The sequence below is a fragment of the Pollicipes pollicipes genome, unplaced genomic scaffold (assembly GCF_011947565.3).
Source record: "Pollicipes pollicipes isolate AB1234 unplaced genomic scaffold, Ppol_2.1 Scaffold_6138;HRSCAF=7277_pilon_pilon_pilon, whole genome shotgun sequence".
NCBI classification, from domain to species: domain Eukaryota; kingdom Metazoa; phylum Arthropoda; class Thecostraca; order Pollicipedomorpha; family Pollicipedidae; genus Pollicipes; species Pollicipes pollicipes.
The window spans coordinates 34,702,340-34,729,989 of NW_023596818.1; the positions used below are offsets into that span (position 1 = coordinate 34,702,340).

The 27,650-nt window shown below is 54.5% G+C and overlaps 1 protein-coding gene across 1 annotated transcript; it reads left to right on the forward strand.

Moving 5' to 3' along the window:
- The first annotated feature begins 304 nt into the window (after window positions 1-304).
- Window positions 305-27,650, forward strand: LOC119105613 (zinc finger protein 358). Its single transcript, XM_037229071.1, has 6 exons — window positions 305-410; window positions 17,718-17,902; window positions 22,363-22,492; window positions 26,332-26,499; window positions 26,734-27,070; window positions 27,167-27,650. Exons 2-6 carry the CDS (start codon window positions 17,822-17,824, stop codon window positions 27,648-27,650), a joined length of 1,200 nt encoding a protein of 399 aa, XP_037084966.1. The 5' UTR covers window positions 305-410; window positions 17,718-17,821.

Consider the following 27,650-nt stretch of genomic DNA (forward strand, 5'->3'; position numbering starts at 1 on the left):
ATGCCTCCGTTCAAGAACTTCCTTCGACATTTTATCTATAGTCGGAGCCCTGCGTGACGATGGAGTGTGCTTGCTGCACGTGCAGAAGATGCGCTCTCACTAGGAATGTTGGTACTTTTAGCACCAACCTTTTCCATCGAGCAGTCAGAGTGTCACTGCCTGACGGACCGCCGAACCGTTGTTGCAGATCTTCATGCACAAGTCGGCGATGCAGCTGCACGCGCGCGAGATGCACCGCAGCGAGGTGAAGCCGCACCAGTGCCAGCAGTGCCTCAAGTCCTTCTCCTCCAACCACCAGCTGGTGCAGCACATCCGCGTGCACACCGGCGAGAAGCCGTACAAGTGCTCCTACTGCGACCGCCGCTTCAAGCAGCTCAGTCACGTGCAGCAGCACACGAGGCTCCATACAGGTCAGTCAGAGCTCACCAGCGGCCAGCACATGAGGTCAGCAGCAGACACGAGATGCCGAGGGGTGTCGCCAGATGTCAGGTGGCTCGCGAAGTGATCGGAGGATTTCCAGAGGACACCGGACCTTAACAGGGACCGTTCAAAATCCGCTCAAAGCGTCTCGGGCCCGGGGGAACAGTCTGAAGTCAGTAGGATCTAAGGTTGCTAGGACTTTTGGAGATCATTAGGATCAACTGAGGTCTTTGTTGGTTGTTTGAGATTACAAGAGTCCATGACGATCGCTTTCAACGACAGTGGAACCGGGCCATCGCAGGCGTATGTAAGTGGTACCGGACTAAATCTATAAATAACAGAGACCACGTTACATGGAGTTATCGACGCTCACAATATAAGTTCCTGCAATTCAGTGCAACTTGCGATCGCCAATCACCATCAATACAGATCTGCAAAATGGAAAATTATTTTGCAATTATTTCTTGTGTCTTATCTACAAAGGTTCAGGGACAGAGGGTCCGAGGGACACTTAACACCCCTCACTTTTATGAAAGTTTTACGCCAGCCCTATTGTGATACGTGGAAGGCGTTGGCTTCAGAATGGGATTCGTCCCCTCCTGCTTTTACCGACGTTCGTTCCCTGAGTCCTTGTTTTGGTAACGACGGATAATATCAACTTATGAATTGCAGGGCATACCGCAGAGAAGATATTGTAGCTTTCTTTTTCCGGTAGATGGTTGCCGTAGTATCGCGGTTTGAACATTCCGGCACAAGTCACGAGAGAATGGATTGGGCCTTACTGACTGCAATTATTAACCGTGCCTGATGACCTCTGCTATCGCGGTTATCGTTTCAGGCAAGTTTTGGTAACATTCACCGAAATCATATCGTGGAGCACAGGGATAAGCAGCACTGTTCCGTTATGCTTTCTCTGAATAACCCCGCGCTCCACTTCGCTGAATGCAAAGGTGTGTGGGGAAACGGAAGCATGTTCCATCAGCAACTGCTCTGTTGGCGGTGGTTTATTTTGCTATTCGTGAGAGTTTGTAAGATAAGTATTGCAAGTAACAGAGAAAATAGTCTTTCATACCATCTATTCATGTTCTTTTAAATCTCTCATAATACTAGGAATTGAACCATCGCTATGTTGTATTCAGCTGCGTTCAGTCGACGGATATTTCGTTTGCGCCGTACGTCTTCAGAAACGGTCACGTTGAGGGTTGAAATAATGAACTCATAATGATGGTTTTCTCTGATTGTGTAGATGCATGTTAACTATGGAGGTGCTGACCATAATCTTCTCAAACAGGGTATGAGATATGCAAATCTTCTAGCCAGGTGACATATATGTCTGGAGAGTTACATTACTGGTGCGATCTGGGTAGATCGGGACGGCCGATTGTGAACATACCTATTAGCCTTTCGTGCAGGTGGATGCTGACACTCATTTGATGATGTATTTCCCTTGCCCATCTGTAGAAGGTAGTCCCAGAGCTCTCACTACAAAATCCGCAAGGAAGGATGCTGTTCTACAATATATCACCGCTCTATTATTTAGAACAGTCAGATTCACTCAGCATCACAACATTTTCAAAACTTTTACCCAGCCTCCCGTTTTCGTTCTCCACCATATGTAGCTTTTTGCAAGCGTTAATTCCTTTGTAATTAAGGTATCTAGTAATCAATCGACCTGCTCCAGGACGATGCGCAGGGTCACCTTCATATCTGTAAAGCACGAAAAAATATGAACAGCTACGTCCTTAAAGTAACGGTTAGGTTTTGTTCCCACTCCTTATTAAGCACGTATGACTAAACTGCTAAGAAGCTATCAAAGCAGGGCCAAATCAGGCTTTCTTAAAAGGCGGAGGGATATGAAGTTCAGGGGTAACTCATTACATGAGCACCGAAGGAACATTCTGTGGTGATGAAGTAAAAAATAGGGGCTCAGAGGTGGGGGAAGGGATAAGAACCCTGACTGCGCTTCTGCACCAAAGGTCATGTAGCTTTCCGCTGATTACCAACCCTCAGTTCAGTGGCACTCTTTTGCCACCATTGTTGCAGCGAATGTTTCTTATGGTAGCGCGCATCTTTGTATTTACAGTTCATGCAATGCCTTCGAACTTACAATAGTTGTGCGGGAACGCCCCGCGAAGCCAACATGCCAACAATCGACATCTGTTACGTTGTTGTGTTGGTATTATTGTGCAATCGCGAACGGAGCATCGTAAAGTTCGTCTGGGGAAACGGTAACGATTTTACAAACCCATCAAGGATCTACTGTTTTTTAGTCTCCTCGGCCAAGTGATTGGGGATCAATGAACCAAGGACACAACATTGGGACAATATCGATGAAACAAGGCGAGGCGGGGACGATGTTTTGGAAGGACAGACCCTCTTCAAGGGTATGCAAAGCTTCACCCATGGTTGTGTGGCTCCCCGTCTTCCTGTCAGCAAATGCAGAGTTGTTCATTTTTGTCGAACGCCAGCTATCTGAGCGATATGAATATGACCAGGAGCACACATGGTAAATTAGCCGATTGGGGATACGTCCCAACGTTTACTAAAACGCCAATGAAATCGCATACCATGTGTATGAGTTAAAAAGTTTTGACAGCTTGCTCCTCTATACGGAGGTGCCCGTGACCTCCAAGCGCCTATTTGTATAAGTGAAAGTGACGTATTCCTGCTGTGTGTGACTCTCTTCGAAAAATTGCGAAGAAACAAGTTTAAGTCGTTGCTAAACATGGCACTGAAGCTTATTTGGCGCATACTCAACGCTAGAAAAACGAGGTAACTCGCTGGTAGCTTCTTTTGGAGCAAGCTGGACGGCAGCCTCGTCGAGTGTCACAAGATCGATCGAGACCCAGTGGGCCCCTCGCTCTATCTCTACCCTGAAAAATTCACACACGCCCAAATGAATCAAGACTGCGATCTGGCGTCATTTTTCCTGTCTTACCAGTGATGGTCACCGCACTTGTGCACTCTGAAAAATACTCGTGACCAAGATCGAGCGATAGGCGGAGCGGTTTTTGAGGACTCTGCACATGCGGCCGGCTGGATTAGCTGACCAGACCCGGGTGACCGCCGTCCCCGATCCTATCACCGCGAGTCTCACGTTTTTCATGCAGCAGGAAAACTGTCGTTCAGTCCTTTTCAGTGGGCGCATGCCTTTTTTCCTGCTTATTGTTTTGCTGCGATCAAAGTCAGTCACAGCGTAGAAGCAAAAAATTGCGTTTTAGACATGAACCCCGACACATTGTTTAGAATTAGAACCATCCATGGAGTGAAAGTAACGGCCGAGCAGGCCTCCTCTTCACCGCGGTTTTTGTCTCTATTGCCATTTACGCAACCATTTTTAAAGCTCATTCTGTTCGTGCAAGTGAGTTACTGTCCTGAGCTGCACTTCCATATAGCAATCGCTATGGGATGCAGAGAAGAGACCCCACGTTGAGGCCTTCGTTTTTTGATGAAAGCCGTTATGGTAGTGACTCAGTTCAACAGTATGGAAACGGGGAATGACTCACGTTCACGTCTCATATTATTGTTACCGCACTGCGAACGGTTTGCGGGGAATTCAATTGCGGGAAGTTCAGAATGCATTCGATGCGAAACGCGCTGCATGCGTCCTTCACATCTTACCCAGTGTGTGTCTAATTCAGTGCATAGTCGTTGCTTCAAGCGCCATATTTATAGTCAATTGGGACTTCAGGGTAAGTTTTTCCGCGCTGAACAATACTGCAAGCCGGCCGCATGGGGCCGGATCGATTGCATTTGGCCAGGCACTAGCTGACATCTATTCCTGCCAGACTAATTCATGCGCACGTTCTTGGGCTCGTGCCCAGTTTTGCCGAATTACAGGTCGAGCCTTTGTCCCCTTTACCTCGCCATCTGCGATTTGTTAGCTTTTAATGTGACGACACACTTAGCTTGCCCCTTTAATGGCCCAGAGCCCTGACTGCACGAGGTTGCCTAGGGCAACCCCATAGCTCGCCTCATCTGGTTGCATTTAAGAGTGTTGGCAGTCTTTTGACAAGTGTTATAGCTGGTAACTGACGCTAACGCACTTATTGAATAATGTTTATTTGGTTTGCTATTTAATGCCACCTGCGCAAAATGACCTCTAAGCATCAGCAGCGTCATGATCTTGACCAACCGAGTTGCCTGATTTACTGTAAAAGACGTTCAAAGAAGCAGCAAAGGCACGTGCACACAGACGTGGTGGAATTGGGCGAATAGGCTGCGCTGGATCACGGCTTTGTGACCGACAGTCACGTAACTCTAAGAACTCGATCAGATTCGCTATGGCTTCAGTGGTGATGCAACCAAAGAAACAAACTTAGGTGTGTTTGCTAGGCTTGCGCATACGCAGTTTGTAGCTGGGGATGAGCAGCCACTGGACTCTTTGGCTTGTGAAAAACGTTCCAGCGGTTTAAGCTACAGACCCATATGCAAACCGCTATAGACTGCTTCGCGCTTTCGGCGATTTTCACAAGCAATTGTCGACATTTTTCCCATTAATCTTGCATCCTTTGTTTAGAGGTTGTATTGGACATCCGATATATCCTGCCAGCAGTTCATTTAATTCTTGATATTGCTCATTCGCAGCTCTCAGTTCTGAAAGGAACGCTTGACTCATCCTTTTCAGCATTTTTCACAATTCCTCTCCAGCTCAGCTTCTTTCATCATTCGACTTCCAAGCCCACCTTCTTCATCAAAGATTCCCTAATCTTAGGAAAAGTTCCGTCTTTTGCAGGCGGGCGGACCGAGCGTTTAATTCCGCCTCCTTCGTCTCTTTATGTACCGGGATTTTCAACTATCCAGCTCGTTTTTCGGAAAATAAAACCTGCAACCGTTTTAATATTCGCCGGGAATCCAGAAGAGTCTCCGTTTCACGAAGACGAAGGCTGGCATTTATTCGTGGATAAGTTTCGCATCATCCCGCTGAAGTTGACAACAAAGCGAGCATCGCAGTGCAGAAAAGAAACGCTTCCCGTCGTCAACGGACAGAATGATAGCCAGAAGAGCGACATTTTAGCATCCCGGCAGTTCTGACACATCAGAACATCACTAGCTATTGCACCAGTAATACATGAATAGGGCATTCGCAAGCAATCACGTTGAAATGAGTCAATCACACCGATAATTGACCTGTTCGACGTTATAATTAGGGAGCTGCGGCCGTTCTGGAAGCGTTGGAAGTTGTCTCAATAAAAAAACGAATTACTGGTCCCGCAAGACCTAGGTTACGGGTACACCTCCTCGGGACAAGACTGTGCGTAAACACCTGTAATTCCACGTTCTGCGGGTGGTTGGATATTCGCGTACATACCCGCCGTCCATTTATCAAACATCCTTAGCACCGTGGCTGCGGGAACAAATCCAGGCACTTCGTTGAAAGTGAGTAGGAGTCACTGAACGCACGTATCATGCATGACTTCACAACGGTACTGGGCTGATCTTACGTCCTTATCACACTCTATCGGATGGGTGTTGGGAGCCACAATCGATCTGTGCAAAGGATGCAATGCAATGCAATGCGATCTGTGCAAACCGCCTTGTCATGCAAAGGATGAAAACACTGTAAAACGACAGGGCATGGGAAGAAGCACAACCATGGCTACAGCGTGCTGACGTGATCTGATAATCTATCCCTCCCTCAACCTGTTCTCTCCGCGAGGAACTCTGTGTGGAGCCCGGGACATAACTGCTGCCGCAGACTCCGGCCGTGCAGGTAACATGACGTGATATTACCGGTAGCCGGTGTACTGCTGGTGCCCCGGGCCGGGCACGCCACCGCTCCATGTACCCCTGCTGGTGCCCCGGGCCGGGCACGCCACCACTCCACGTATCCCTGCTGGTGCCCCGGGCCGGGCACGCCACCACTCCACGTATCCCTGCTGGTGCCCCGGGCCGGGCACGCCACCATTCCACGTACCGCTAACGCTTTCGCAGGACACGGCTGTAGCCGGGACTGCCGCCTCTTGCCCACATGTTTGCTTGCAGGGACCCGGCACGCTGGCAGCTATCTTTGATTTTCCTTTACCCAGAACGAACAAACAATACAGTTGCGGAAAAAGCTTTGCTAGACGACTGTCACGCATAAATCAAATATTGACACTTCCGCTCCTTGTCTTCAGGTTAGCCCTATGCGCTGACGTTTTTAGGTTCACGGACCTAAACACTGACGAAGTGAAAGCCGCTGCCATGCGCTCGCCTTCCGTGGGGCCGAACCTTTTCTGAATAGCCCTGATGTCAAGAGAAAATCTCTTGCGAAAATAGTCCCTTGTCCGTGGATGATCCCTTGTCCAATGTATCAGGAGAGCATGCGACAGCTATGTGTGCCTTTAATTAATGTATGAATTAATGTTTTGCGTTTAATGCTATTTTTCGGGTGGACCGGACTCCTCCGCGATCCGTTTGCCGCAGGAATAGCGCAATAGTGCTCGGCTATCTAATCATAAGTGACGGCTAACGAAATTGGCCCGTTTTCCGCATTGCTGACCAATAATTAGCGCCCTCCGATGCATTAGGTCCGGAATTAGACCTGCAGGCCGCATGAGTGCTATTTGGACACGTGATCTGATCTTATGGCTATGCGTACACGCGGTACGAATCCTGCTGGCTGGAGCTATAGGCCAGTACGCACCGCTTCCGTTTTCCGGGCCTTTCAGCCGAGGCCCCGGCACTGAAGGCCTGCATTTGAGCTTCAGGTGTAGCCAGGAGAGCGTCCTCGTCGCACTGTTTGCTCCTCGTTTCCTGCATGCAGAGTGGTCATGTCGCACGCGAAATATTGGGCGGCGCGCTCAGAGCATTTTGGCTGCCGCGCTGTGCAGGGAAACTCACTGGAGATGACGTTGGAGCGCGGATTCTGGTCATGTGATATTTATGCTGTGCTTGTTATGACCTGACTCCCTCACCGACCGGCGTCGTCATCTGCTCGAACTGCGTTTGTGACGGGAAGATGCCTCCCGGCGTCTCCACGAAGTGCGCGACACGTCTATCGGGCTTTGCTGTCATGACACGCTGCTGTCGTTAACTGAACGTGCACCATGATTTTTATCTAGGATAACAATATGCAGGACTGCAATTTGGCCATGGACAACTTACTTTTAATGAAAGTCCATTTTAGCGCGACACCGCCGCGTGAAATTCCTTGCGAGGCGTTTAACGACGTGGTGTGTTTTAAGCCTAATATTGTTTAGTGTTTAGCTATATTTTTGTTATTCAAATACATTAATATACCTGTTAAATAAATTATATTGTTATAGAACGGCATGTGGCCCAGGTGCCCCCTTGATTTTTTGAATCTACATAAAGGGTTGTTGCCAGATGGATGCACTCGCTGCCGAACTCAGACAAGCAGCTCGAGTTTTTCTATCTCTTCCCGACTGACCAGAGTAAATAACGTTGGCAATAAGGTCGGAAATGGGCGGGCCGACTATTCTGACCACGACACCACCGCCTAATGTTACCTCCATGCAGGGCGGTGTTGCCCCAGGCGGTGGACCAGACCTTGTCCCACGTGCTGCGGACCACGGCGGCCGTCTGCGTGGTCTGCCCTTAACGCCGGTCAAATGCATGCGTCTTTAACGCGGACCTGACAATGCACAAAACGTAACAGAGTGATTACACGCACAAAATGAAAATGCGCAGCGGTAACAAACCTCAAGAAATAAGCGGCGTGGTGAAGCGGTGAGGGTAACGCGGTGTGGGGAAATGGGTGCGGTTATCACAGTGGTACACCTTTTAGGCTCGGGCATTTGAGGGCGCGGGCAGGCGCCGCGTACGAGCCTCCATCTGCCGCCCTCCCAGCAGTGGTGGCGGTGCAGTTGGTCTGCCCTGCATCTGCAGACTAGAGGCAGGGCACGGCCGCAACACAGAATCTCTTGGAGGAGCTCGGGCGGTGAAACACCATCCGGCTGGGATTTGAAAGGTGCTATTTCTCAGCCGAATTTTGTTTAGTTACCGGAATGCCTAATTTCCATTCAACCCCAACTTGCAGCTTCGGCTTGCACCGATTACAATTCCCTGCAGGCGATCGTCGTAGTAAATTTTTAGCCGACATGTGCCTGAGACAGCGTTAAGATATATCGACGGGTTAGATACTGCCATGAGTTACACGTCAACGCCGGCGGATGTCAATATTTGAGCGAGAAGGCACCCTTGCCTGCCGAATCCCCGAGCGAGCCGTGGGCCCGTCATTGCCGCCTCCGAGAGAGCTTGGCCAATCATCAGACTGGCGTAAAGCTGAGAGGGAACGCCGCTGTTGCCAAGTAATGACACCTGTCGGAAACGTTTGGCAACCAGAATGACGCAACCGAGAAACGGTAAGTTTGCAGGATCGCAGCTTATCTACGCAGTATGAGAGAGGCAACTCTCAGACTGTTGCTCTACGCTCTTCAAGGTCTCTCGCTGCTTTGAACACAAATGAGGAGAAATATGACCGAAGATTCAGCGATGAATCTATGTTTTGTGGTTCGGATGCCAGCTTGCTCAGACTTCTTTTTGCGCACGCCTGTATGAGAGACACAACATCCGTCTTAATGCATCGGTAGTTGTATATAAATCAGTCTCCTGCGTACGGTACTTTTGCTGGTCAGAATTTGGGAACATGCCGACGTTGAAGGATGTGTGTAAATCCCAACGTAAATCGTAGCTGTCTGAGGTATGTATAAGCTGAATGATTTCAGATGACGTCACATCCCAATACCTCAGCCCTGAGATTCCGTGGACCTAGGGCAGAAAAAAACGGCATGGAACGACGGTATTCACATTTGCGCTTAATGATAACATCCGAAGGGGGACCCAGAATACCATAGGTATAGTTATATAAAAGCTTTGCTTGATGTGCACAACTCATTCCTATGGCGTATCATTAGCATTAGCATAATTTCAGGTCCGTTATTCCGGCGTATTTGTACTCGACCACATGATCCCATTATCGGGCCTGCCCTCAATTCATTGAGCATTAATTTGCGTTGCTTGCCTTCCATTTGCATACGCTAGTCGTTTTGTGGGTAGCGCTCTCGTCGCTCCGACAGATATGCTGGCTGCTTTGATTCACCGGCTCGCTCGCTGTGTGGCGCTCGGAAAAGATACAGAAGATTAATCGTTATTTGTTCGCCCTGAGAACCCGACTGCCACCGTGTCTCCCATAGATTTCGCATTTCCCGCGACAAGCACCCCGCGAAACGCCAGGACCGTACGGGCCCAGTTGTCGGCTCCCCGGTGGCATTATAAGCCTTACGGCCTTCGTATTGATTCGGTCGCGACGAGAGGAGAAGAACGGGTTACTTGTTTGAAGTTCTTAATTGTTGCACCTTTTCAGTCCGTCTGTGGAGTCACTTGTATGATCCTTTTTCCATTGATATGCAGATGATATTCATGCCACCTGACGCGGTGTTTTTTGCGTACGCCTGGTTGGCGAGCGCGGTACGGTGGTCGCACCGCTGAGAGGCCCCGGCCATCCGCCTCCCGGCCCCGCTGGCCGGGCGGTCCGCTCCCAGAGCCGACCCTCCTGCCCGACGTCGACCCCGCATTCCTGCCGGCAGACAGCGGGGTTTCGGCCGGCCACATGGGATGGTGGAGAGTGTGCCATCCAATGTGTTCCCTCATAAGATACATTGGTGGGCTTTGCACTGAACTAATATCACCAGCTCAGTGGCGTTGTTAAGGTACTTTTAGTTGGGACGAAAATGTGGTTTGTCCAGCGTAGAAGGTTGGCGTTGCGATACTATATGATGTGCGCGGAAAATAGGATCTGAGTAAAAAATTGAACCCCATTCCAGCTGGCCAGGCGCATTGCTCTATCGCCTAGGGTGGAACGAGAACGGATGAAATCATCACATGCAGCGAAATGACGAAACATCACATCATTCTCCCAGCTGAAATCCAAGCCTTGATAGAGCAGATATGAGCAGCAGAGCTGGCTTTTAAGCATCCCACGAAAGCAATTTGTTTGCAAATGCCGGCCATGCACATGCTATTGACACATGCGAACATCTGAACATGTCGGTCGATTATGTTAAACGCGCACAGGGCGTTCTAAGGACTGCAAACTATGTTGCGGCGAGGACACCGCAACAGAAGATTTTGTGATAACACCGCAGAAGATTTTTTGATAACGGCCATGGACGCGATCTGCAAAGTGCCCATTGTTAAGGAGAGGCAGACGTGGTTCCTCAGTTCTGAAACGACATTTCAGCCAGGTCTTAAGCCGCATTTATTTTTTTCAGTGTGGCTGGATTCCTGACGCCATGGCCATTTTTCGCATGGAGAAAGAGGGCTCTAAGAATCCGAGAAAACCTTCAATAGTTTGACAATTTAACATGATGCACCGCGAACTTCGCAAACAAGGAATCTTCACTTTGCTTCTGATATATACGCGACATTCTCTTCTGGGGACACCGCTCCCTGTACGGGGTGCGGTGTTCGCCACTGTGGAGGCATCCCTCACCGTACGGGGTGTCGTGTCCGCCCCTCTGGAGACCCCGCGCCCCGTGTCGGGGTGTCGTGTCCGCCCCTCTGGAGACACCGCGCGCTGTGCCGGAGTGGCGTGCCGGTCGGGGCGCGGCCCCACCGCCTCACGCCAGCTCCGTTGAGGGGCCGCTGAGTGAGGCCGGCTCGGTGGCGTGCGGCGCCGGCCCAGACAGCGCCAGACGCGGCAGCGGCCAGTTCAGGGAAGCGTGCACCCGTCGCACCGCCGAAGGGATTCACGAGACGACCTGTGGTGGCCGCTCACGGAAGTCGGCCGTCAGCCCATCACGCTCGAACCAGCTATGCGAACCGAACGCTCGCAGAGCGGCGCCCGGGCGATGGACTTGAGGCGGCGATTAAAGTGCGTGTCTGCCACGCCATTCCAACGTGAGCGTAGTACGGAAGCTGGGATCAGTATTGCGCATAAACACTGAGCGTATGTGTTCAGCGGTTGTACGCGGCCAGTCGATGCAACAGTTTCATTTGGCTGTATGGTTTTCTCCAGCAGCCCCGGAACGTGCTCTGGAGCGGTGCGGGGCTGGCGCTGGTGCTGGTGCTGGTGCTGGTGCTGGCTGACGTGCCGGCCCGTAGTTCCGAAGCGCGCGCCACTCGCGGCTGGTGGGTAGCGTGGGCAGCACCGCACCACCAGATAACGTATGCCGGACGAGGCGGAACGGTTGTGCGACTCCCCGCGATGCCTCACCGCATCACACCACCGGCGGCTCGCGGCGGATCGGCCTGCAACAATACCAGAAATCCGGGAGATCGCCTCAAGGCCGGCTCAGCGCCAGCTGGCGCCGGCCACGGCGGTGGCGCGGGCGTCACGTTGGCCGCGACTGGCGGCGCAGGCACGTGCGGAGGGGCACCTGTCGACTGGGGCTTCAGCATCACGCGCAGGAGTCCAGCGGCCGGACGGCGCGGCCGAGGTCCCGCAGACCGGAGCACCCGGCCCAGCGGCGCGAGCGCTCGCAGTGCCGAGCTGGTGTCGAACACCTCCGGGCAGCCGGCACACATCTGCCACGGAATGCAGATGGCAGCCTGGGCTCGAACAGGGGAACGCCAGAGGAGCGTGCGCCGGTGCTGAGGGCTTCCCAAGCGGGCAATGTTGACCGCAGTCAAGTCAGAGTCAGAGCATCGGGAAGAGTCAGAGTCTTGGAAGGGATCAGAATCTCGGAAAGAGTCATTATCTTGGAAAGAGTCAGAGTTTTGAAGAGAGTCAGAACTTTGAGAACAGTCAGATTCTCTAGAAGAGTAAGAGTCTGTAGAAGAGCAAGAGGCTCTAGAAGTGTCAATATTTTTGAGACGAGTGAGGACAGCGGGAAGAGGCACAGTCCCGACTATAGTTACAATATCGAGGGAAGTCAAAATCTCGATAAGAGTCGAGTCTGGGAAAGTGTCAGAGCCTCGAGAGAGGAGTCAGAGTCAGCGTCTGGTCAGAGTCCCGAGTACGGCGCGTGTAGCGTCGACCCTTCCTGCGGGCGCCACTGAGCTTGGCCCACCAGCGGGGAGGGCGGCCGTTCGGGACAAAGGGTGAGGGCTACCGCATCGAGAAAAGTTCAGTTTATTCGAAGGCCTGTGTGTGCCTGTGTGCAGTGGGATGATGAATGCTCAGATGCCGTAGGACCCAGCCATATGGCGTAGGTGCTGATGATTGAGCATTTGCTTTGAAGGGGATCCGACAGACATGACTAATGCGATCCAGATCAAGACGATGATAGGCTTTGATAGAATGCGCTCGATTCGGTGTACCCGCTGCCTTAAACCTCGGCAGCTGCAGGAAGCCCGGGGACATCCGGGAAAGCAGGTTGGAGGCTCAAATAAGGCAGCACTTGAGAAAGGCTAATGAACTAACTTTATTGGTTTTTACCGGCATGCGCTATTTTTATCTATGTTAACAGTTTCAAGCATAAGAGAGTTTTGATGATTATTGGGCTTGTTACCTCTATCTGCAGAAGAGATCATGCAGCGCAGACAGACACCAACTGGTTCAACCAGTCATTCAGTCTTGCAGGAACGCGTACATTCTCTCTCTGTTTGCAAGCACTTCATCGTGTTCCAAACGTGCTGCAAACGCGTGGACGCCAAGCGATTTCTGAGTCATGCGATAGTTAGCGATTTACGTGCTTCTGTTCCAAACTGTGATGAGCTTTGGTTCAAAGCACGCAACACTCCGCCTAAGGTTGCTTCGACCTTGGCAACACCAAATGTCCTCCCTTTGTCCGCATTTTCCGGCATCACAGATGACACTGACCCAAGGTGATCAACAAATTGCTCTCTGCAAACCACCAAGAGTGTGATTTTATTCATGCCTACAGTGGAAGGCTTCCCACTACCGCAGATTCGATCGTTAACATTTGATAACGCCGCCGACGAATGACTACGCATCCGACCCGCGCCACATGGAGCTGGTTATGGCGCCAGCATGCGTGATTCGGCGACCGTGCGTGTTGCCGGGGCCCAATGCGGTGCTATCTGCACGGGACCTGTCTGTCAGCAGGACGGTCCAGCGCCGATCTGTCAGCACACGCCCACGGGTCGGGCCTGTGGCCGGCTGGCGCCGCGGCCGGCCGGCCCGCCCGCCGACCAGCCTCCACTTACCACTGGATCCGGGCCGCCACAGCCGCCAGCTGCCTCCCAGCACAAGACTATGCAAATCACGCGCACGATAAATGGTTTTCCCATGCAAACTAGCCCCTCCTTTTCCCATAGGCAGGCCAAAAACAAAAGGTACGATTTCGTATAATTTATTGCCACTTGCATTCAGAACAGGAGGATTTTTTCGTCCTGCCGCTGGGATCTAAAAAGATTAAAAGAAACAAAAAGACGGACAAAAAATTAATGGAAGAGGAGAGGACGGATCAGCTGATTTAATAATGACGGGGTAGCGAGAGTTGCTTCGCAGTAACCGTTGGTGCCGTCGCGAAATCACCGCGTGCTAGGCTGGCATAAGAGACGCAACTTTTCAACCCGCAAGAACCCGCGGGCTTTTGGCCTAGTTATAGGCCATACTTGGCCGACTTTCGCGGGTCAAAGTCTTAATAAGCAAAACAGTACACTTTTGCCATTCACTAAGTTTTAAAACCATACAAAAATTTTAGTGTCCTGCTGAACACGTGAGTGAGATGAGGTGAGATACAAGGATGAAATTCCTTGTACCTGGTGATATATTCTGGCGATGAGCCATTAAAGATTCCACCCTCTCCTTATTTGTGGCAGGAGACTGGCATCACAGTGTTATTTTGGTCAACTATGGCGCACTTGACATTTTCATATTGTATGTAGTTTAATCACCGCTGCCTGAGCAGCACCGCTGATGTTAGCCAGACAAGGTTTTGCCTTAGATGGCACCGGCATGACGTTTCATGCACACTTCATTTATAGGTATAAGATTAAGGAAGGAACGGGCTGCGGCCTGACAGTTGGAAAAACCACGTCTCTGGTCGGCATTTTTCAACAACGATTCGACAAGCCAGCTTTGATTTGTGACGTCATCATGCATCCATTCTAGACCCGCCAATGGTGTCCTGCTTTTCACAAGCGCAGCCAAATGGCGGCAGAATTCCGTAAACTGGTTGCTGCAGCAGAAAAGAACGCCTCACAGGGTGCAGGAACGCTGCTGCCATATCACGTGTTTTCACTCCGGATTGACGGATGAAATCAAAGGAAGGTGATGACTTGGGCAATCTACACACTGATAAGGTCAAAGCGAACTGCGAATTGCTGGTGAATAAGAGCGGAATCAGGCGAGCTGGAGGAAGGTGCCACGCTTACACGTTCTGATGAAAAGGAGGACTATTGTCAGATAGACCTTTCTTATGTATTCACCGAAAAGTCCCGCCAAATCATTGCAAAATATGGTGTCGGGCCAATCATGCGCGGAACGACGGAAGCATGCCCGATTTTGCATCATAGTATGCTGTTCATCTGACCTTACGTGAGGCTATTGCACAAAATACCATCAATTTTTCATATTGGAAAACTTCTCAATTGTATGTGTGATGAAAGACGTATCGTTGACTTCGTAGATAACGCCGCGGTACGATGACTCGGTATTTTGTGACGCCTCTTCCCTTGCCCAGATCCGACTGACTCCAAACCGCGTGGATCCAATCGCCTGGACGATTGGTGCGAGGGAAACAGCAGACAATAATAATTATGACGTCATTTCCTTACCACCTCACGACGCCCCACAACATGTAGGTATGCATCATGCATTTTGTTAGTAGCCTTCTATACAAAGGCGTTCCCAAGTCGTCTCGTCATACTTGAGGCAAAAAGGATGACACAAAAAACGCAATGAAGACAATGAAATCGATAAAACCATTTGTTGGTCACGCCACGGTCAGTCGTCATAATCGATACCACCTATCGATACCAGGTATGACCTATAACTCAGCCGTACAGTTTGCTAACATGAGCGGCTTGCAAACGTAAAATGAATCATTGGAGGAGCACAGGGAAGGACATTCCACGATCGGCTCGCCTGGAACAAAAACACTCTCTTTGTGCTATCGAGCCTGTACAGTGGGAGCTGCAACGCACCCCTCCCGGAGTACCGCGCTGAACGGGACGACAGCCGGCCTCGAGACGCGAACAGGGATCAGTGCTGTCACATTTGGAGGTACCCTCAAATCCCCGTCTTAAAGCCACGACTTGCAGATTTAGTCGTGTGTTAAGAGCATATAGCGCAACTTCCACACACTCGGCTTCGCTCACAAATTATTTGTTGACACACAAATAAGGGAACTCCTCATTGTTATGGACGTAAATGACATTGTATATTGCCGAGCATCATTGTCTTGGCGCCGGCGTTGGCCGATGAATGTCTTGAGACATTGGTGATCCCTGACACCTGTCATCGCTGTTGCGACTGCAGCCGAGTTCCACGCAGGACGCCACCCATTGGGACCCATCCCGGAGGGCCCTCCCGCTGCCGCCGTGACTGACATCCGCCCCCGCCCATTGGCCGGCGGGGCCCGCCGAGCCGCCACTGGGCGCATTTTTCCCCATTTTCCCGGGCGCGGGGCCGCGGCTCGCCCGCCCCCGGAGCGGTCAGCGCGACAGACGCGTCGGCGAGCGTCAACCGCGTCGGCCGTCACTCGCCGATCGGGCACGGCGCGGCGGCCGCCCGGCGCCGCCGCCGCCCGATTACCGCGGTATGCCGGCGCCCGACCGCTGTTTACGGGACGGCGACAGGAGGACGCTGGATTGGCGGCCGTCCGGCCGACCGCACCACGCGGGGACCACCAATGAGCTCGAGCCATCGGACGAGCACACCGGGTGCACGAGCAGCCGACCACATGCAGCGAACAGCGTCGGGATGGTGGAGCAAGAGTTGACATGCGGTTTGTTCGGACAGCAAGCATGTCAGTTGAGGGGCTGATTTGCCGCTCGCTCCACGAGAACAAGGCGCGGTGCAGCCTGAGCATCACTGAACACTAAAACTATCTTAAACAGGAAAAGTCTGCGGTCTGGTCCGTTACGCTGAGCTGGCTTCTTGTTTGGCAGATGTGCACAGTGTGCATCCTATCGTAGAAACAGGTGCGCCTGGAGTATTTTAGTCGCTGCGGCGCGGCGGTGGGAACAAACCAGTTGTGGGTGACAGCTGTAATCGCTGCTACAAGGTATGCGCCCAGACGGCGGTACGTAGTGGCGGCGTATGGGCTAGAAAAGGGACAGCTGTGCTAGAAACAGGCTCTCGTGCTGGTAGAACACATCAATATGCTCCGACGGCCCTCTGTTACTAGCATTCTAACCGTTTCCACGGCAATAGTAAGGAAGCCCGATTCTTCGCCAGCAGGCGCATCCGCTGGCACCAGGTGACCTGGGGTGCGGCCCGGGTGCTGCCAGGATCATGCTTGGACTATATCCCTGGAACAGTTCAAAGAGCTTGCAGATAATTAAACGGCTTCTTTGAAAATCCCGCCGGCCAAAGTTTCTGAAAAGTTGGAACAGGGATAACATTTGGCCGCGAGCACGATGAGATTCGAACAAGACTGGTATGGGATCAGGTCGACGGACATTGTTTGATGTCGGGATTAGTTACCAAGTCGTAACCATTTTTACACTCGGTCTAAGCCTGGCAAAATTGTCAGACGCCAGACACAGTTTGAACGAGTCGTAATCTGCGCCTCAAAACCTTACATGCGCTGCAAATTCCTGTTGCGACTACCCAGCGCGCCGAAGGGGGGGGGGCGGAGGGGCTCAGCGCCGTCCCAGACAGCACGACGCGGTAGCGATCCAGCGCGTGTCGCAGGCCGACCCTACAAACAGCCGGGCTCCACACACGGCGTGCGGGTGACGCCGGCGCCAGACCCCTTCTGCCCAGCTTCACTGCTCTCGGACGAGCGTGTCGGCCGCGTCGGCGATCAGCCTGCCGTCTCAGACGGGCTGGCTACCCGCTCAGGCGGGCGGGCTGCCGTCTCAGACGAGCTGGCTGCCGTCTCAGACGGGCTGGCTGCCATCTCAGACAAGTTGGCTGCCGTCGCAAGCGAGCTGGTTGCCGTCGCAAACGAGCTGGCTGCCGTCTCAGACAAGCTGGCTGCCGTCGCAAACGAGCTGGCTGCCGTCTCAGACAAGCTGGCTGCCGTCTCAGACAAGCTGGCTGCCGTCTCAGACGAGCTGGCTGTCGTCTCAGATGACCAAGCTGCCCACTCAGACGACCAAGCCGCCCGCTCAGATAAACTGACTGCTGTCGCAGCCCCAGTCTGATCAAACGCACGGGTGCTCCAAGGGTGCGACTCGTCCCACCTGGGTCGAGGTTGCGAGCTCGCCGACCGACGGTGGGATTAGACACGCTTGACCTGACCTGACCTGACCTGAATTTCCCTCCCCTGCAGGCGAGCGGCCCTACAAGTGTCACTACGCCGAGTGCGGCCGCGCCTTCATCCAGCTGTCGAACCTGCAGCAGCACCTGCGGAACCACGACACGCAGATCGAGCGCATGAAGAACCGGCCCTTCCACTGCCAGATCTGCGGCAAGGGCTTCGCCACTGAGAGCAGCCTGCGCACGCACACCACCAAGGTCAGTGACCTGCACGCATATGTACAGTGATCTGGACCAGTGGCGCATGCGCCCCTGTGCATGCACATCGCCCAGGTTGATGGTCACGAACGCTGGCCATTGCGCTCAGCGGCTTCTGCGCTCACACCGCCATAGGCAGTGGCCTGTGTAAGTACGGTACCGAGGCTGGTGCCCTGAAAACCGAATATGTGCACGGCGCCAGCAAGCATGACCAGCGTCTGACACAGGTCACGGCATCTGACATTGCGAAGATATGTCCGAGGGTTTGGGTACTTTTCTGGAAGACTGAACCCCATCGCGACACGGTCCGAAAACTGTTAAGCGTGAGCTCTGGCCCCAGAAATCTATCCCTTCAAAAAGCTCGGATAAAATCTTTAAAAAAGATGTGTTGCCTTTTCAAAGGATGCACTTGGACGGCTCCCTCCATTCTCCTAGCACAATAGCTTCATTTTGTGGCGATCAGGTCACTTTCAGTTCAGCCCCTTTGGGTCCCGTCTCCAGTGTCAGGGCTGCCTTACAGCTCTCTGAATATGCCGATGACGACTGCCTCAGCAGACTCCCGAAGTAAGACCGCAAACTGAAACATTCTATGCACGAAATCATCTGCACGAAACAGGCATACAAGCACACAGCCAGCTCCGCACACACACATACACGTGCAGCGGGCCCGAATGTCATCCTCGGGGAGAGGGGGGGGAGGAGGGGAGGAGAAGGGGCATGCTTCCTAAGAGGCCACAGGACAGAACACATCTTCGCTGGACAGCTGGCGCAGGAGGTTAGGGGTCGGAAGGAGGGCGCGCTGATTGGTGGTTCGGTGGCCTGACGTCAGGGGACCTGCAATCTCAGTAGCCGCACAAGACAACAGCTGCGACGAGCGTTACAGAAATCGCGGTGCTCATTCCCAGTTAAACACGCCTTGTGATGGGGAACGTAACCGCTGGAAGAAACACGAATCGGTTTATAGCCGCTTTGCAAGTATCGCTAATTTGGCCCGAGATGGAGGACTTGTGATCATTAACCCTCGTGGTAATAGTACTTTCGTGTTCCACCTTTGTCGATCGGTTGTCAGACCATTTAATGAGCGCCGTAAATCAAATCGTTTCATTTCACCCCCACCCAATTATAACTTCGGTAAAATTGGCATCTGAATGATGTAAAGCCCTCGAATGCAGGCTGGCAGTCGGCGCTAGTTGCGCCCGGTCGCTCGCCGCCCTCGCCACGTCCGCGTCCAGTAAAGGCCGCCGCGCAATACGATGAAAATAATCGACGAGGGTGAGATACATATGTAGCTTTAATCTGACGAATGCGCGCTGATCTTCTGTTGGTTAGATAGGTACTACTGTGTGGCTTATTGAACCAATCTTCGATGTTATCTCGGTTGTGGATAAATACCGCACTTGTAAACCTTCAAGCTAATAGGCCACGACACACGTCTGTTGATCACGACATTCTCGCACACAGATGGTGCCGAGACTAGGGCAGCTGCAGCGCGACTCGGATGCGCTGACTGGGCCACGGGAGCACATACTCACGCACGCTAGGAATTGTTGGGCGGAGCCCTCTAGAAGAGGCCCTGCCTCGGCTGCGTCCCAGAGGCCTGTCCGCGGATGCGTGCGCGCGTCCCTGCTGGCGGGCGTCGGACACTATCCCGGCCGACCCCAGCCCTCGACCCCGAGCAGCAGGCGTCCCAGCGTCCCTGCTGGCGGGCGTCAGAGGCCATCCCGGCCGACCCCAGCGCTCGCTCCGGACCGGCGCGGCGGCGCGGCCCGCCAGCCCGCCGCCAGCCGGCCGCCGGCCGACCGGGGCGGGCGCCGGGCGACGCGACCGGGGCGAGGCCCAGCTCATCAGACCGTGATGGCCGCGCCCCCGTAGTCGGGCGGACAAATGGGATTTGGACGTCCCTTTAAAACAGGCACTTCCACAACCAGACATTGGCAGTGAAACCGAACAGATCACGGTAACCCAACCCGATCATGAGACCCTTGCGGGCCCTTTCAAGTCAATTCTTCCGATGCATCACCGCAGGGTTAAGTTTCACGACAAATGTGCGAGTCATGACCCGCCCGGTCCCTGTCCCGCGCGGGCGCTGTGTGCCTCAGAGCAGACGTCCTTTGGCCCGCGGTGCTGCCGGCTGTTCGGCGCCCTCTCGTCATGCTTGTTTTTGTCGCCGCATAGCTGCCAGCTAATCGCGCATCGATGTCTACAGATGGCAGCTGCGCAGCCGAGCGCAGCCAACTCCAGCGCGACAAAAAACGTGCAGTTTTGCCGTGGTCATCCGCAAAAAGGCCGAGGTTTTCGGTTGATTTACTCGATGCGAGGTTTCGTCCCGCTTGAGTCCATCCAGTTTTTGTTCATATGTATTGTTTATTTTGCACTTTTTACGAGAAACGTGCCCGGCAGTCATCAGCTCCACCTTCGGTAACACGATAGTCTTCCCAGACGGGCCTGCAGACTAGATGGACGCCTCATGGGGTAAACTAATCGCAGTACGGGCTCACTTATGCGAAAAGTCCCGCCCAAGATGAACTATTAATTTATGCGAACGATAAAAACCCGCCGTGAAGCGGAAAATTACAAAAGATTGTGCAGTGGGGAGCGGAGATTGGATCTCTGTGTCAAATAGAAGAGATTCGTGAACTTTCGGGAGAGCAAACTGAGGAACGGAAGGAAAGCGATCTTATTTGCTATGACATCTTGTCATCTCTTAATACGCGCCCGGTGGGCCGGTTGAATACCCTTCGCTCAGGTGGAAGAGGGGGGGGGGGGGAGTGGGGTCAGAACCAGGGGTGGTAAAAGTGTAATTTTTGTTGCCTATCAAATTTTTGGAGGAAAAATTGTCGTCAGTAGCGTAATGCGATACCGTATCACAAAATGGTCATTAAGTCCAAACCCAGTAACATCAGTAATCAGCCTATCACCGATAGTCCCTTTCATCACTGCAATTTTCAACGCCATGCAAATAACCGAAACGGCCAGTTATACGCTGCCCTTGAACAAATGTCAGACTGAGTGCTGCTGCTAGGAAAGCAGGCACACCTGCCGTAGGCTAGTGAGATAGCCCAATCACAACAGGAGTTTTCTTCCACTCTCAGGACTTGCCGGGGCCTCACCTTTAAGCTCGATCTACGGCTGGATTTGCTTTCCTCGACCGCAAAAAAAACAACAACGAAGGACCTCGAAAACCAGGGCAGCAGAATGCATGGCAGATTTCGAGCCAGTAGCAAGCGGCACTGGGAATGACGTTAAATATTGGGGCCTCTACGAGGCCATGCCCTTTAATGAAAGCCACGTTTGCGCTTCGAGCCCCATCTCAACTGTAACCAAACTATCCACCACACCTTAGGCATGCTTCAAGTCCGGCGCGGCATGTTTTGACTGGTGGGCGCCTTTCGCCGTGCCCCAACCAGCAAATTGCATCGACATTTGTCAAAAGCTTCACATCAGGCGGATAGCTCTTTATAAACAATTTACTCGCCCTGACAGGAGGATGCAGGGTAGGCAATGCGACACCCCCCCCCCCTCCCCTCCCCCTCTGAGCACACAGCAAATACCGCAAAGTTGGTTTTGACCTCGGCATGACCTTTATACCAGACCATAGGTCAATGGAATTTATTGTCATCTGAATTACAACTGTTTTAGTGCTTACGAAGCTCGAAAAGCAGAGATGTGTGGCTTCGTCCTACACTCATTTACGGCAAAATACGGTCTACGAATGCACCTTAATCGTTGATCAGCAGCTGCGTAAGTTTAGGCTCGCACCCTGCATTATCTCGGATAATAGATTTCGTCCGCTAACACCTTCTCAAGTGCAATAATGTACTTTGCCTTACCCAACCTAGCGTTTGTTGGCCGCATACGACCTGGCAGCGGACCCTTGTTTTACCTGACATCGGACCTCTGTTTCACCTGACACCGGACCTCTGTATCTCCTGACACCGAACCTCTATTTCACCTGGCGGCGGACCTCTGTATCTCCTGATGCCAGACCTCTGTTTTACTTGGCGGCTGACCTCTGTATCTCCTGACACCGGACCTCTGGTTTACCTGGTGGCGGACCTTTGTTTCACCTAGCGGCGGACCTCTGTTTCACTTGGCGGCTGACCTCTGTTTCACCTGGCGGCTGACTTTTGTATCTCCTGACAACGGACCTCTGTTTCATCTGGCGGCGGACCTCTGTTTCATCTGGCGACGGACCTCTGTTTCACCTGGCGGCTGACCTCTACATCTCCTGACAACGGACCTCTGTTTCATCTGGCGCCGGACCTCTGTTTCACCTGGCGGCTGACCTCTGTTTCACTTGGCGGCGTACCTCTGTTTCACCTGGCGGCGTACCTCTGTTTCACCTGGCGGCGGACCTCTGTTTCACCAGGCGGCTGACCCCTGTTTCACCTGGCGGCGGACCTCTGCTTCACCTGGCGGCGGACCTCTGTTTCACCTGGGGCGACGGACCTCTGTTTCAGCACGCGGCGCTGATCGGTGGTCCGAACGCCGTCAACTGCCCCATGTGCCACAAGATGTATCTGGGCGGCGCAGCACTCATGGAGCACATGAAGCACGTGCACAAGGACCCGAACGCCTCGGGCGTAGCAGGTGAGGACAGCCGACAGCAGACGTATGTCTGCACACTCGGCATCTACAAGTGACTCTTGGTTCTCGCAGTCCACCGTTGTGCTGCTAAGGCAATGATTCATAGATAACTCAAAAAACACACAAAACGCTGACGTAATACGCGCTGCGTAACACATGTCACACACGCATGTGGGCACGAACCCGATACACGAACACGCGCGTGGGCACGAACCCGATACACGAACACGCATGCGAGCACGAACCCGATACACGAACAGGAATGCACCCGGAGCTACCAGGCAGTCCTGCCTGGTACCTCCTCAGCCATCGATCCAACCGCGGCTTGCTGAAAACTCCGTCGTTGACTTCGCACCTTCGAGCCAACCGCGTTTGGCCGTAGCTGCACCGGTTGCATGCAGAGCGATCGGACTATTATCAAGGAATCGGAGAAGGTTCCGTGTTACAGCCATCCACAAGCGGCCTCGTCCATCAACGGAAGCACGCTCGGCAGCGTGTCCGCGGCGCTGTTCGGCCACTCGGGTACCGCGACGGGAGCCGGGGCAGAGGCCGGGGCACTGCCGGTCGGCGGCGCGCCCGCGCCAGCGCCGGCCGCCCCAATGACGTCACGTTCCGCAGCCGGCCGACGCGGCGGTCGGTACCGGACCAGGCAGGCGGCGGATTACCGGCATAAACCCAGCGAGATGCTGCTGAGTGAAACATGACCGCGGCGCCGATATTTCGGAGGCGCTAATCCTGTTCCCGGGAATGTTCCCGGCGCTGGGGGCGGACCTGACCGTTGGCTCCCACGGCAGGGAGTGGAGGGTCACCTTCTCACCGAGCGGAGTCGCCGCTCGACTGCAAGGCCGAGACAGACTGGGAACGAAAGGTTGTAGCGTTCCACTGCGGCGCTTGCACTCCACATGCACAGCTCAAACATGCGTGCACAAAACATATTGTATGCCGCCCAACATTGCATACCCCAAAACATGACATTCTCCCGAACAATGCGCAGCCAGTATCCACAGGCATTGCATGTAAAGAGCTATGTGCTAAATATTAAGACGACACTCATTATAGTAACACTTATTACAATGCACGGACAGCAGAGCCCGTCCCTGGTGGGCAATGACGGCACGGTTCCTCCGCGGGAGCACGGAGATCCGTTGTTGGCGGGCTCTCTGTTGACCTGGGCTAGCTGCAGGGTACTGAGTGGGTGGGGTTTTTGCGAACCGCTGATCAGTGGGCCCTCTGGCAGCGCTTCGTCTTCCCGCCCATGCACCAGGGCTTGGCCTGTGACATCTGCCTGAGCTGGGGAACGGCACCTCGCCGGTCAGCAGAACATTAACCCGAGTTTTTGTCAAAGTGAAGTGAACTGCTCTTTCATTCCCTGTTTCATACAGGCCTGGTTTTAGTCAAATTTTCAATTCAACACACTGTCTTTATTGCTGACCAAATCGGATGAAATGTTCGCAGAATGGTATAGACAGATAGATATACCACGGAAGAGAGATAAGTGCTGGGCGACTCGTTTCCGTGGCAAAAGCTGCGGAATGGAATGGGCAGCGTGCAATGACAAAGTTGCAAAAATTTGGCTCAGTCCTATGAAATTCTGTGTAACTGCTGCTACACCAGCCAAACCACACTTCAACCCATCGCGCCATTTTCAGCAGTCCTCCGGGCATTGGATTTAACATTTCCACATGCAAAGGAAATAATCAAATCGGTAGCAACGTATGCATACAGCAGCGTTATACGGTATGTACGTATCAGCTCCTCTGCTGCTATGCTTCTCCGGTTACCATCACACGTGAACAACTGCCCGCTTCCTGCCTGTCTCCCCGTCCCTGAGCGCCAAATGGGCGGCATGTTGCGCTGCACGCCGTCACTCGGCGACGCGTCGGGACCGTCTTTTGCGGTGCCGCCGGCAGAGACCGCCGAGCCGCGGCCGCCACCGGGCTGGCCCTGCGGTAGTCCGGCAGGCCTGGCGTCTGACAGATCTGAGGCGGAGGCGGCGGCCGCCGGGCGGTAGCGGCTCAGCGCCCTCGCCGCCGGAGCGGGCCCGCCCGAGCCCGCCGGGCGGTAGCGGCTCAGCGCCCTCGCCGCCGGTGCGGGCCCGCCCGAGCCCGCCGGGCGGTAGCGGCTCAGCGCCGTCGCCGCCGGAGCGGGCCCGCCCGAGCCCGCCGGGCGGCAGCGGCTCAGCGCCCTCGCCGCCGGAGCGGGCCCGCCCGAGCCCGCCGGGCGGTAGCGGCTCAGTGCCGTCGCCGCCGGTGCGGGCCCGCCCGAGCCCGCCGGGCGGTAGCGGCTCAGTGCCGTCGCCGCCGGTGCGGGCCCGCCCGAGCCCGCCGGGCGGCAGCGGCTCAGTGCCCTCGCCGTCGGTGTGGGACCGCCCTAGCCTTCCCGAGCCCGCTCGCTCGCCGGATACGCGGCTGGGCTCGAGAGCGGTTCGGCACGGAGCCACGCACCACCGGGGCACGGGCCGCGCTGAGGGTCGGGCCGCAGCGCAGCCGCGCTCGGCCGACACACTCAGAGCTGAGAGAGCTGCTCAGTCTGAGATGAGAGAGAGAGAGAGAGAGAGAGATGAGAGAGAGAGAGAGATAGAGAGAGAGAGAGAGAGAGAGAGAGAGAGAGAGAGAGAGAGAGAGAGAGAGAGAGAGGGAGAGAGAGAGAGAGCCATCTGCTCAGTCTGAGGGACCGATCATGGGGGAGGAGGGGGGGAGGGGGGAGGTCATCGGCGAGGCGCGCATACCTCAGCCGCAACCAACACCGGGACGAACCGGTCACGTTTGGAAGAAGAGCTTGTGACGTTACGCTCGTGCGCTTCCGTGAGCGGTCATAAGCTATGTTTCGCGCATCGCGCGGGGTCAAAGCTGGCTTACACCAGCCGCAGACACCTCACATGGGGATAGGCCACAATTAGACGGTCGCTCCACCGCGGAGGCCTAGCGTTCCCAGTGGTCGCCCGGCATCTCACCATTGCGGACAGGTCTCTACATCTTCTTCTGAACCCTAAGCCTGCCATGGAAGGCCATGCCCTTACCACATACGACATGAAAAAATCGACAGTCTTGCGCTGTGCAGTACATTGACGGTGACTTCGCCCGGTCACTGGTTTGCCGCCAGCTTCGTTAGCGAGACGTCTCCTTCGGCGCTGCGCCTGTACCCCGAGCGGACGTGTGAGACGTCCTCGGCCCCGTAATACATCCGGCGCCCCCCCCCCGAGCACGCGCCCCCGGCACTGCTTAGCACTGCCCGCTCCCGCCCAGCCTCGGGCTCAGCCACCAGGCGGGCTGGTGTGCACTGAGCGTCAGAAGGGCGCGCAGAGAGTGTCTGTCGCGGAACACGGCGACGCCCTCTTCAAAGACGTCAAAGACCAACATTACGTCGAAGTGGCCTGCAGTTGTTCGTCGACTGTTGCTCACGCAAGCAGTTCATAACAAGCTTAATCCACTACTAGCCTACTTAGCTGGTGTTTCAGTGCAATAGCTTGCCTGAGAAGGACCGCAGATGTTTGCGTTTTTAGCATTGCATTGGCCAATTGCAGCACTTGTCTCGCCACAACCCCTTCCGCTCTCTTGTGGTTCAGAGATTGCCGTAGATTGCAAAACATTCTAGAAACTGACAAAAATGTCTACGAACATAGGTAACGGGGGCTTCAGCGCGCCTGCCCACACGTATTTCATGTGGTGTCATTTATTCTGATAACACTGCGCATGCAGCAGCGAGACTGAGGAGCAGTGCTATGCCAAACATTGCCGGCCAATGCACGAGGACGGGTAGCTGTATCGGGCCGATTCATGCCAGCCACCGTGCTGGCTGCGCCCCCCAGCAATTGACCTGACCCGCCTCCTGTTCCGTTTCAGCCAAACGGAGGACGCCCAACCACCCGTGCCCGATATGCGGCAAGCAGTACGTCAACGAGGGCTCGCTGCGGAAGCACATGACCACGCACCCCGAGGCGGCAGGCCTGGCGTCGCCCCTGCGCATGTGGCCCTGCTCCGTCTGCCAGGCTGTCTTCACACACGAGTCGGGTGAGGGACGGAGAGCAGCCTAGCCTCTAATAATAGCTCCTACCTAGAGTAGCCTCTGTGCTGCTTGCCAGGCTTCACGATTTGAGCCTCTGGACAGCGCAGCTCAAAATTGCTTGAAATATAGAACTTCGTGGCACTGCATGCCCAGTCTGTGTTGCACGCGCGCTGATTTGATGAATGCCAACGAGCGAGTCATTCATGACTTCTCATGACCTGTGTCTGTCCTGTTCACAGCGTTCCTGACTCACATGGACCACATGCGGATGGACCCCAAGCACCAGTTCGCCGCGCAGTACGTCCTTTCTCGTGCTGCCGCCGAGCGGCGAGAGCGCGACACTCTGCTTGCCGCAGCGGCCGCCGCCGCATCATCCTCCATGAGCATGGGCATGAATGGCCACATGTTCCCCAACATGTCGATCCCGGGGATGCCGAGTATGGGCATGGGTAGCACGGCCATGACGAGCGCCGGTACGTCGCTGACGACGGCCGCGTCGGCCGCGTCTCCGTCGGCGCACTCGGACTCCTCGTCGCGCATCTCGACGCCCGCCGACGCCAAGCTGGAGCCGCGCGTTGGTGGCGCCACCTCGATGCTGCAGCACGCGCCGGTGCTGCCGCCAAGCGGCGGCCGGATGGAGATGGAGCGCGGCGCTGACCCGATGGCGGGTAGCCATGCGCCGCCACCGCCGCCGCGGATGGAGCCGGCAAGCGCGCAGCGGCTGGGCATGCTGAACCGGCTGGGCATGACCCACCCGATGGTGTCGCACGCGCCGCCGGCCTCGTCGGCGCCGCCCCCGCAGCGGCCCACCGACAGCATGCGCGCAATGATCCAGCAGACGCAGGCCGAGCTGGTCAAGTCAACACTCAGCTCGCAGGCGGAGAGCGCGCGCTCGCTGGACGTGCTGCGCTCGCTCACCACACAGGCTGAGACCATGATGGTGCAGCCTGACTTCCGTTTCCTGCAGGCTGACCTGGCCATGCGCTCGTCGCACGAGGTGCGGCCAGAAGGAGCCGGTGGTCCCGGGCCCGGCGCCGGCGCCGGCCTGCTGCAAGGGGACCAGCTGAGCGAGGCGCTTCGGCTGCAAGAGAGTCTGCGACTACATCACGACCCGCGCGCGCCGCTCGGCTTCCTGCAAACGTCCCAGCCCAACTGA

Excerpts from the sequence above, each read along its gene's own strand:
- LOC119105613 (XM_037229071.1), top strand. The coding sequence starts at position 17,822 with ATGAAGAACCGGCCCTTCCACTGCCAGATCTGCGGCAAGGGCTTCGCC. Across the intron at positions 26,500-26,733 it reads TGTCTTCACACACGAGTCGG|CGTTCCTGACTCACATGGAC; the intron begins GTGAGGGACGGA and ends TCCTGTTCACAG. Across the intron at positions 27,071-27,166 it reads GCCAAGCTGGAGCCGCGCGT|CCATGCGCCGCCACCGCCGC; the intron begins TGGTGGCGCCAC and ends GATGGCGGGTAG.